The sequence below is a fragment of the Phoxinus phoxinus genome (genome assembly GCF_949152265.1).
Source record: "Phoxinus phoxinus genome assembly, chromosome: 23".
Classification (NCBI taxonomy): domain Eukaryota; kingdom Metazoa; phylum Chordata; class Actinopteri; order Cypriniformes; family Leuciscidae; genus Phoxinus; species Phoxinus phoxinus.
In genome coordinates this window covers 14,139,956-14,152,440 of record NC_136898.1, presented here as the reverse complement: position 1 = coordinate 14,152,440, position 12,485 = coordinate 14,139,956, and the positions used below count along the sequence as shown (strand labels likewise).

General features: G+C 37.4%; 1 protein-coding gene across 11 annotated transcripts in view; it reads right to left on the bottom strand.

The window, feature by feature from the left end:
* Positions 1 to 8,492: 8,492 nt before the first annotated feature.
* The window catches only part of grik1a (glutamate receptor, ionotropic, kainate 1a), a 47,915-nt gene continuing 43,922 nt past the window's right edge, over positions 8,493 to 12,485 (bottom strand). For 3 of the 11 annotated variants that reach the window (XM_079599518.1, XM_079599519.1, XM_079599528.1), the window contains exon 17: positions 8,501 to 8,976. In XM_079599518.1, coding sequence (XP_079455644.1) covers positions 8,824 to 8,976 — 153 coding nt within the window. In that variant the 3' untranslated portion in view covers positions 8,501 to 8,823. Of the gene's footprint in view, positions 8,977 to 11,931; positions 12,085 to 12,485 lie in introns of all 11 variants that reach the window. The other 8 variants (XM_079599521.1, XM_079599526.1, XM_079599525.1 and 5 more) reach the window with 6 other exon arrangements.

Here is a 12,485-nt window from a genome sequence, read left to right as displayed (position 1 = left end):
TACAAATTCAATAATCCATATTCACCTTTCATATTTCACTTCCAAAATATTCAAACTGTTTAAAAATACAACAACAGGCAATTTTCGGTCCATTTAATTTCGCTTTACAAATTCGCTTCCACAAATTCAGTGGTTCAAATTCGACAGTAAATTCATCACAGTAGAAAAGCAGTAGATTACCGAGCATAATCTCCATCTGCTGTTAATCAACCTCACCAGCAGGGGGTGCAAGCGCGTGTTGTTGACGAAGACCAGAGCAACAGTTAGAGCAAGCCATTCATTCATTCATAAAAACTGATTTATAGAAATGTAAGTGTATTTGTGATTATTATGAGGGCTGTTTTTACGTTTAATTAATGCATCTTTCTTGCATTTTTTGAACGAGAGTTTTGAACGAGATTATAATGAATTCCCCCGATGCTGATGTAACATTACAGAACAAATGTTAGATTTGAGGTAACTTACGTTAGATAACGTTATTTCTCTTGGTTTTTTAGTTGCCTTAAAGATACAGTATGTAAGATTTTGAGCCACAAGAGGGCGCTGTTTCCAACAATAACAAAGGCGAAACTTGATGATGAAGGAGAGTAGAACGATGGGAGATGTCGTTTTCAACATCCAGAGACGTATGGAATTAATGAATCATGTTCACGGATGAGGTAATTTATTCGTTTTTGTATTACCTGTACGTCTGAACGCGAAATGTTATGTCATGATATAATGAATTAACTACAAGGAACGCGAAATGTAATGCTATGTTATCCTGTTACAGCTATTTGTCAAATGATTTGTTAGGTTAATGCTGCGTAGTTTTAGGATGTAACGTTAGTTTTAGGATGTAGAAAAAAAGTGTTGTTTTACGTGTTCAAACCAATCGTAGTAAAATTAAATTTGAACGGACATTTGCAAGTAATGGCTTAATATTTTTTAACAACAGATATCCGATTGTATTTAATTGCACTGCCATAATCTCGGTCACGGACTGCACCTGGTACACAAATATATTAAAATAATGACGGAAATCATAATAGGCTATTAACGTACATGCGTGGGTGAGGGGACGCGGCCGACAATTTTGTATAATTTAATATTGTTATATGCTATCGCATCACGATAGTGTCGTGGGCACGTTTGCCATCATATAACGTGGGAGACCCGAGTTCGTGTCCTGGCTAGAGCAACTTTTTTTTCTAACGCATTTGTCCACGTGATATTGCGGAAACCAAGGATGGTGCGGATATTGCGTCACTGATAGGCGAAATTTTTTTCCGGGACGGACAATTATTTAAAATTGGGATTTCTCTGAAATAAAAAATCTTTGGAGACTTTTGGGATATTGTAAGTACATAACTGCAGGAAATATATCACACTGTCCAAGTGATTTTTGGATCTTTTATTACAAAATTGTTACATATTGTATCTTTAACTTTATATCGTGGCGATGTGCTGCAATGGGTTCCCCTCAATAATTCAGGATTGCTGGACATATAAAACACTTACCTTAATGGACTAATACAGTGATATAAAAGACCAAACTCGCACCTATTGAGAAGGCTGTAGGCTATATAGCTACAGGCAAGCAGATGGACTCAGAAAGTTTAACGCTAAGCGTTTCCCAGTGATATAGGCCCTGTCCCAAATGACACACTTCATGTGGACTTTCGGTCTCGTGGACTTAAATTGCGCGTGCTCGCTGAGTCTACGAGTCCGTAGCCCGTCCCATTCATCATTTTAACGTTCTGAAGTGTGCTCAGCAGCGCCCCCTTTGTACCCTTGAAGCGGTCTTCCGCGAAGCCCGCATGGATGCAGGCTTCACGCACTTTAACTACCCAGAAATCCTTGCGAATTTGCGAAAGGCCAATCAGACAACGAATGGGAGGAGCTTTCGCTCACGTTAACATGAGAAGAAAATATTTAAGTGTAAATATCATTATGGTTTTTATGACCTATGTGTACATTTTACCACTTGTTACCTACAGTTTATACAAACATATGGTCATCAACCAGTGGTTGATGTCTCAAACATAAATATATATTTATATTTAATATAAACATAAATAGTGGACTGAATAATAGGCTACGATCGCATTATGATTCATTAAATAAATAGAACCGAATGTCAGGGAGGGCTTTACTGAGTCATATGTAATTGTAGAAATATAATATTTAAACAACAACCGGACCGTCTTCCTATTTCCGGCGTGGCGATCGAGTCTGTCCCAAAAATACCTCTCAATGCGCCCTCGTGCACTCGCGCCAAGGGCCCTATAGGTCTGCACTACATGACGTCACCAAAGTGTGGACTCTGAGGAAGTCCACAAGTCCGGAGTGTGCCATTTGGGACAGGGCCATAGGCTACTGGCTGTTAAGTTGGCTTGACGTTGAACATTCGCACATTTAGGGACCATCTTTAAAGTTGCATACGACATTGGTATACACGTTTCTAACTTCAATAGCAAACTTCAATTTATTTGAATAAATATAAAAAAATGTAAAAGGTGGGCATCATGCCTGACACCTACATGAACACTTTACAGTTGGCTTTTATGACTGTACTTCCAATGTTATTTAAGTTAGAAACGTGTATACCAATTTCATATGTAACTTTAGAGATGGTCCCTAAATGTGCAAATATATATAATGCGAATTTGTAAAACGAAATAAAATGGACCGAAAATTGCCTGTTGAATATCATGGGTTTTATTTTTTAAACAGTTTGAATATTTTGGAAATAAATATGAAAGGTGAATAGGGATTATTTAATTTGTATGAATGAAAATTTGTTTGAAATGAAATATTCACAGCTTAAATATAGCCTACAACCATGTTGAATTTCAGCCCATAAAAATGCAAGCCCTAAAAATACAATGGATTAAAATGCAAGCATGGTTAATGCAATGCATATTTTTTTCAAGTAGTGCAATTCAACAGGCTTTTTTTTATTTCAAACACATTTGGCATTATTTTACTTCCACTGAAATAGGTGAGCTGGATGTGTGATTCTGTAAATGTATTCATTCAACATACAAACACAAATCCCTCTGAGGCCACAAAACACGTGGATTTAAATCTTCTTTTTCTTAAAGGGACAGTTCATCCTCCAAAATAATAATAAAACAAATAAAAAGAACCAATGCCCATTTGACTTTATTTACACTGTGGAACACAAAAGAAAATGTTCAGCAGAACATCTAGGCTGTTCTTTCCAATGAAAGTGGACAGGGAATTCAATTGTACAGTAAATCTATGAAAGTCTTCTTTTGTAATCGTCAGAAGAAAAAGTTATGCAGGTTTTGACAGACATGAGGGCGAGTAAATTGTGATGGGCAACATTTCATGCTGTTGTCTGTTTAAAAAAAACAACTGATGCTTTGCGGCAGGGTTGTGGTCATGAAGCGTATAAGACATCAAAGAAAGAAGAGGTCTTCAGAGAAGGACACGGTTGCATGATCCTTCCTAAGTCCCTCACTGTTCTGAGAGGAGTTTCAGGTAAGACCAGCGGTGACAGGAGGAATGTCACATGCACGTAATCTGTGACCTCATTCATTCAAGATTACAATATAGAAGACAAAAAAAAAGAAAAACGGTTTGGAGATTTTGATTAAGAGTTATGAGGTTAGCAGATTAGGGACAGGGAAAACAGTATTACGGCGGTCTAAACTGAATCCCAGAATTAATCAAAATACTAAAAAGGAAAAAAAAAAAAAAACCTTAAGCTGGCAGTAAACATCATCACATTCAGCAGCACAGTAATATTATGCCATCTGTGTGGATTTGAATAAAAGCTCTTAATCACTGATGTACTACACAGTGCAGAGATACGATGATATTCACTAGGTATGTGAGTCACTAATGTATGCTGTGTTTTAAAATAAGCATCATTTGCATGTTTTTGGGAGTTAGGTAAATGTTTTTTTTTTTTTTTTACAGTCTATGGTTAGGATCTTGATCTTCTGAAACACCTTGGTCAAGACTGAGGGAATAATTTACCAGGATGCTGAATATCTAAAAAGGTTAGATAACAGCACACTACACAACTTCTGACTTTTTGTCTCTTGACCTTGGGTGTCTCGATGAGATCTGTTTCTGCACAATAAATCTCACAATGCATAAATATTGGACATAGTTGAAGAAACTAAAGTTCAAAAAGAAAATGATGAGTCATTATTTAGGCTACTGTTCTAAACACGTCTGACATTCCATGAAACACACGAGAAGACGGTGAACAAAATGTCCAAGCTGCTTTTTTCTATAAAATGAAAGCAGACTGCAACGAGTGGCTATCAAGCGTTTAAAAAAGACAAAAGAGACTTCTGGTTAATTTTATTAAGTAGCCTATTTGAGTAGGCTATAAAGTTCAAGTATTTAAGTAGACTTAATGTAAGTAGCCTATACTTAGGTATACTAATATCAATGTAGTAGAAGTATACATGTAAGTGTTTCAATACTTGGGACTATATTGGTTTTTTAGTGAATAAAAGAGTAGCCTAACAGTAAACTTTGAGTGGCCTATAGACTACACAACTAGATTAACCTACAACTAAGTTTTTCGTTTTGTACAGCAACTTTTTCGTATGACGTGACCATGACTGAATATGCTAATGCACAAACAGACCTGAGCTGAGATTATTTTTTAACAAATAATGTCAACGTTGTAAGAAACGTTGCCTAATATGGTGCTATTTTCTCAGTTTTGGAGCTTGAGCCTATGGTCACTAAATCCCTGTGATGCAGACAGACAGACAGACAGACAATAGAGCACAACAACAACAAAACGCATGTGAAGTAACACCATACAAAAAGACAGCAACACTGTCACTGAATTTACATTACAGCTCAAAACTGGCTGTGCAGTTTTGTTTATAGCGCATGACTCTTGAATGAATCGGTGAAGTTCGATTTTCGAACGAATCAAAATAAAATCTAAATCAAAACAAAGAAACATCGCTGAACCTTTGTATGATCTTTCCCAAGGGGATCAAATACAACAAAAATAAAACAGGGCCCAAAACAGAGCCTTGAGGCACTCCACAAAGCAAATCCGCAGACTCAGACCTTATTTGGTTAGCTGTAACACTGAAGCTACGCCCAGATAAATATGAGGAGAACCACTGTAAAACTGATGGCTTTGTCACAGCCAAATGTGTATGTGTGTGCTGAGCACTGATAACAGGGACAGTGTATTATTAAAAAGGCTTGAATGGACATCTCATGCTGAGATAAAATAACCCGATATAGCATACTGCATGCATCTGGCGTAATGTCAGACAGCAGGTGCATACCTTTAACATCCGTCCTTCAATGAAAACTCCAGTCTGAAAGAATCATTGGGGTAATCTGTTATTGAGGTCAAGCTTATACTGGTCTTGTATATGATCAGTGCATGTTACTGGAAAAAAATGTTTTCATAATCATACATTAAAATTGAACAAGTTACTCTATCTCTGAAACACATTTTTTTTTCATCTAACAATCTAGGCTATGCAAACTATTGGTCAATTTTTAACAAATGTATAATGCAGGCTTTCTAAAAAAATCTATCTTGAAATTATGCAGATTTAAATATATCACAATGAATGAATTAAAGAATGAATCGATCATTTACAGGACGTTTAATGCTCACTGAGGCTACATCTGGCAGCAGACTTGTTGCCTCAAATCCAATAAATGACTTTACAGGTGCACAAAGGTATACCTCACGAGACTGATATCAGACAGTTCCGAGGCAGCATAACAGTTTACTGGTCTACAAAACAGAGCACTTTAGTAACTAAACGAATACTATAATAGTAATTTATTGCTAGAAATAACATCAAAAGTGGAAAAAGTTGGTCAGAGTTGTACATTTACACACAAACTAACCACCAACTGCAACTTTCATACGCCATATTTGTTTTTTTTAGCTCAACTGTCATGGAATGGCATGCACAGGATTGTGGGATATCAAAGGCAGCGAAGGATGCATCTATGCTGCCTTCAAGAAATCGATCAATGAAGCTAACATTGGATTCGGAAGTGCCTGGATGCCTTCCTACCTTGAAATGCGTCCTCTGAAGGCAGCAGACTTCTGCTTTCGGACGCACTATAAACCCACACTTTTTCTAATAGCATTTCGGAGCAGTATTTGAGGCGTATCCAATCATTCATTTTGTTCAAGAATTTATGTCCCCCGATTTCACGACATGTCTAGGAAAACTTGCCAGAGTAAGTTCAATTAAATAGATATTACATATAACTTAGTAAAAGGTGCTGGAAAAGTTATTGGAGCTGCAGAGATCTGTTTGTGTATTTTCTAAAACATTTGCGACTGCTTTTTATCACTTGATTAGAAGCATGCACACAAATCAATTTAGTTTGTTACATAACGACTGAACAGACATTTTAAAGTTTATTTGAAGGAGTATTGAAAATCAAAATGTGTAAATAAAGCTATTCCATTTTTTCTGTTGTAAGTGTGTCCCATCAGGCAATCAAAAGTTATACGCACACTCATGTAAGCAGACAAGTGGTCAAGTGCAAAGACCGCAAGTGTGGGAATTGGCACGGGTCAAATGTTAACTCAACGATTTAGTGGATGTGCCCCATTGTCTGGCTTTGACAAGAGTTCAGCCACTACGGAGTTTATGCATTACGCTGGGGAACAACCTGATGTCTTTCTCTCTCTCAACCTCGCTTGAAAAAAAAAAAAAAACACGTTCAGTGTGTTTGCTTTGACATACACAGTCCCATAGGTCCAACAGAGCTGTTTAACAGGCAGAGTTGGAGCAGACCTGTCAATGAAGAAACGGGTCATGTGACTCAGAAGTAAATTCCAAATGCAGGCTTCACATGACAGAAACAAAGAAAAAAAGATAGCTCAAAAGCACTGGTGTTGTCCTAAATGGCATCCATTAACATAAAAACATAAAGCACAAGAGTGATTAGTCAATAGTGTGGAAGTGACACCGTACTCTGACAGACAGATAGTCTCAGTTCTCATGTGATGCTCATATTAATCATCACTGAGGCACTCAGATCTGCAAGGTTTGTTTATTAAAACTGATCGCATCTGTTATCAGAGGACATCAATCTGACCTTTAGCTATGACGGAGATGTTGTTACGCTGTACTGATACTTGATCTAAATCTAGCAAACAAATTATTCTTGAGGTTAAGGTTATTCTCTTCATGCAACACCACCATGTGATTTTTGGGGGGTGGAAAACATTTACATAACATTAACATACAATGCAGTCATTAAAATCAATTGTATAATTTATTCAAATGAATTACTTTTGTATTATTTATTAACTTTAAAGTAGAGGCAGATGAATGTGAGCGTGCAGTGACGGAGTTTAAGCAGAAAATATATATAAAATAGAATTCATTTCCGTGATAGCAAAGCTGAATTTTCAGAAGTCATTACTCCAGGCTTCAGTGCTGACAGACAGACAGACAGACATAGATAGATAGATATATAGATGTTTTTTTCACTGAAATTGTTGTTAATAACATAATTTAAATAAATAAAAATAAGCTTCTACATGATAATAGCTCCTGCTTTTAAAGCAAGGACTCCATGTAAGTCGTTTTCAATGGCCATCACATGTGTTCAGTGAAGTCTGAGGCCTTTGAAACCAACTGCCAGGCCCAAACAGCTCAGAGCAGTCCTCTTTTCTCCTTAAGTGTGAATGGCCCTCTGTCTCTCTGAAGCTCTAGAGTTTCTATACGTTTGCCAATAGCCCACAAGCTTCCCCTCACATGTCCAGACTCACAAACACCACAAAACATCTTTCATGTCTACATTTCCCCAAGGCCAAAACTGAGCAAAACTTGCATTGTCTCTCTGGTCCGGACATGGCTGGCCTACATATGTATAACCTGATTTACATAGGTTTGAAAGGGACACCAGCATATCCAAATGTCCATGCATATAATATTTTGTGTGCGCACACACACACACACACACACACACACACACACACACACACACACACACACACACACACACACACACACACACACACACACACACACACACACACACACGCACACACACTTTGTTTTTCGAGCAAATTCATCCGTAGCGCAAAAATCTAATCAAGAAGATCGCCTGCATCTCAGAGCGTCTTATCTTTCAGCGCATTTTCTGATATGCATTAAGACACATCTGATGTATTTTTGAAGAAAAGGCGTTTAATCTTCAGAGAGTAATTTGTCTGGGTCATGGAGCAGGTAGCTTTTTGAAGCAGATGCTGACCTTTGACCTCGCCTTGATTGTGCCTCAGTTTGAGGGAGAATACTTCGGTCAGTCCCTTGAGGCTGGCGGTGTGTGTCTGTGTGTGTGTAGCAGGCAGAACGTCTTGAATTGTTAGGGTCAAAATGGGAACAAAGTAATGGAGAAACATCCATGCCTTACATTCCCTTTGGAACCGTCACGCATCAGAAGCATATTGTTATATAACGTTCAATTAACAGAACCTGCGTCACTGAAAAAAGAACCACTGGAAGATACAATTCCTCAAGTTTGTGTCAAATGTACACTTTTATTTATTAAATCAAGGACAGCACAAGAAAATGCCACCGTTTTATGCAATGTGCTTGTACGTTAATAAATCTCAAAACTATTCCTTTCATTTTCAACTCAAGCTATTACCAAAATCTGTGTAGCTGACACGAAACGAACACGATCCACATAATACTCGTATAAAAACTAGCAAATTCATAATTAAAAAGCACATAAACAAATGTCAATGAAAAAAAAATCAAACAGCCTCAGAGATTCATTTCACGGGCAGGTACGTCAAAAGCAGAGTTGCTCCCCGCGCGGCTGTTGGATGTGGATCTAGGCCACTGTCTCTTTCCTCGAGATGCGTTTGGGGTTACATAAGACTCCAGACAGCCCTGCTCTTCCTCGGTGTCTGCCTTTCTTCCTCAAGGCCTTGTGGCACCTGAGGGATATGCCCAGGTCTTCCATCACAGCACTGAAAGAGACACACTGTCAAAAAAGAACACGAGGGCTTGCGTGAGTCTCTACACACACATGCATACACACAGGCACACTTACATACACACACAAACAAACAATCTAACAGTGTCCACTTGATTTGATGCATATAGTGTCAATTTCATCTATTGTTTATGATTCTATTTTCAGGCCCTGATATACTCGCATCAAAGTTCTTTTATGTTCTGCACTTAGGGGTAAAAAGAAGTTTGAAATGCTTTTTCAGCAGTTAGCAAACATCCGACGACGCCCACACTGCTGAGAGCGGCGCTTAGATGTAAATAAATATGTAAATATGTGCTGCGAGCATTACACAACAAAAATGAGAGTGGTGAGAAAACAGCCGTTAAGAAAGCATCTGATAATAGCGTAATGTTTGCAACTCGGCACTCCAGTCACGTCAGGTTTATTTATATAGCACTTTATACAATAGATTGCTTTAACTATCAGCTTTACAGTATTACACATGAAAACACACTGTGAGTGTCTCTTACTATTAGACCTACAACCTCAATTTCTACTTTAAAAGCAGCGTTTGACCTTGATTGACTGAACAGAAGAAATGAACCGGGCAGAATCCGAAATCGCTCCCTAAACCCTCAATCACTATTCCTTACGTTAGTCCAATAATACGGTTCACTTGAAGGAGTGAATAAAAACGAGTGAGCGAATTCGGACAGCTGTTGAGCGTACATCGGCTGTACACTCTTTATTGCGGTGCAATGTTGGATAGTCCACTATGGTTGTCCCCTCAAATAATGCCATATTTGAGGGTATGGTGGCGATTTTGGATTCAGCCCCGGAGAAGATTTCCATGTCAAAAAAGGCGGAGCCTCAGCAGACACCTATCCTGGACTAATGGTAGTATGAAGGTGTTTACCAGCTGCAGTTAACTTTTCCGGAAAGTTCGCTAGGCAAGCTGTTTCAAACTCCAATAACGAACTTCAAACAAACTTCGTTTTGGCCTGATTTTGTTCAAAATGACGTCACACCAGTTCGTTCTTTGATTTTGCGTGAAGTATATCAGGGCCTTTAGGACAGTGTGAAAACAACTGGAAATGATGTGGAGAATAGGGTCGGGACAACATGGTTACTTTCATGCTATGAAACTCTCACGAGATTGACTTGCAAAGACACACAATAGACATGACCGGGTTGTGTAGCCCATGTTCTATTGTGATAATGCAGATTCCGAGGGGTTCTGCACGTCCTGGTCTCGTCTGTCGTGAGATGTTGGAGGCATGAAGGCCACCGCTCTAAATGCCGCTGGGATGTGAGAGGCAGATAAAGCGGGGAATTAGCTCCCGGCTGATTACGGTTATACGGTTGCGGCTTAGACTTTTTAATTGTTCTTTCTTTTTGAGTGCATCAATATTTAATCGAGTCATTATGAAGACTCTCCTCTCGGTGTCTTTTCTCTTCTAAGTTTTAATTGCGTTCCAGAGACTGATATCGCTGTTTCATGGCTGTATGCTCAGTGTCAGGTGTTTATATAGAAAAAGAAGCGAATGAGTGGAGTTCACTGATTCTTGAGATAGCACAAAACATATACGGTACTACAACTTTACCAGTTGATAGTTTCTGTATGTACTTTTTGCATTATCAATATTATTTTATAATCAAAATGATGACATTACACTTACTACCCTAAAACCACCTGCCCTTTTAAAGTAATTTAAAATCATATTTTTTAATATAATTATAAAATATATAATTAATGCATTGATGTTATAATTATATTCTGATTATTATTTATTCTTAAATATAAATAATATTTCATACATTAATATTATCTTTAACAACAACAATAATTATATACAGTAAATGCATTATATTATATATATACATAAGAATGAATTCCAGAATACAGTGCATTCATTTAGCAAAAAATTGTTTTTAACTAACTAATTGAAGACTTTACTTCATATTAGAAGTAACAAAGCACAAATCTTTTTGCGATTAATGGATGGCAGGCGCCCTACAAATGTCAGGATCAAATGAACGCATCAACAGAAAACAGCACAGACTTTTGATTTTAGATTTAAGAAACCATATTACCGATTAAAATAAAGAAATGAATATTGTCAAGCTAGTGTCCACACAGCTGACATCATGTTTAACTGTTATAGTTTATCCATGTTGTGTGCACAAAATAGATGCTGAACACAGTCAAGCGCTTCGGTTACTGATTTCAGCCTCTCCAAAACCATTTCAGTCCGAAACTGAAAATAGCCGTTTTGGTGCATCCATACAATATATTGAATATAAAGACCATGAAATGCCAACTCAAATGTCATTTCCAGGTCCCATTAGCAGCAAGCAAAACTAGAAAAATAAATACTGCATTTAGAACATCAAAATATGATTTATATTTGGTTCACACTGTAATATCTGTTTGACTGTAGTAGCAATTCAATAGAAGGAGCTGAAACCATCACTCATGCAGTCTCATTTATTAAAGTGAATCCTCGATTGGTCAATAATTATAAATATTTCACACATTATTTTCTATCTGACAGTCTTAACCAATTGCAGTCTCTGTACTCAAGAATCAGTGGGCTATAGCACAAATGATTATCATAACCCTCATTATAATGATTATTACCCTCGCTGTGTGGGTCGATCTTTTGAGAGAGCACTGAGAAAATGAGAGGGAGAATTTAGGACATCAAATGTAGAGAGTTCACACTTAAAATTTAGCTTCGAATGGCTTCTGCCAGTATATAAAAGTTTCTGAGAGCACTCCATTTCTTATCTGTCCGCAGACAGGGTGTGCAACAAAAAAATGAAAGTGTTCTTCATCTCTTTGAAAACCGTACTAAATTTCTGAGCCGCATCGGTGCTGGATTGAGGTCAAGGGTTTGGGCAGATGGTTTGGAAGTAACCAGTAGATGGGTGAAGGAGGGAAAGAAGTTTATATTTCTTTAAATAACGCACAGCCCTTACAGATACGAGAGTGTGTGGCTAACGCGAAGAACATATGTCATCCCCGAGGAGCCGCCCGCTCTCTAAATCTGTCGATAAGGACGTGCCAGTGGAGGAGATGGAATCGCTTCTTTGCAGCTGCCGGGATTGGACTCCGTAAAAGAAACAGAAGGCCTTGTGCATGCAGATCAATGATAAAAAAATAAATAAAATAGAACAGAAAGACAAAAAGCAGGACAAGATTAGTAACATGCAAAGGATCAATATGATAACAAAATTTAAGCAGCATTCACAAGCAACTAAAATAAAAATCATGCTAAAATATGCATTCAGCAAACAAATTTACATAAGCATTCGATCCGTACCAAAGTGTTGTCATTAGTATGATACCAACCTTTTATACTCAAGAGATACTTTAAGTTAAACTAGGGCTTTGTGATTCATTTCATCATCTTTTTTGTTTTAATTATAGAAAAATTTATATATTCAAGTTAATGTAATGTAATCTGCATGAATTAATAAAATAATCAATATAAATACACATCATTTTATATGTATATTTTATATATAATATA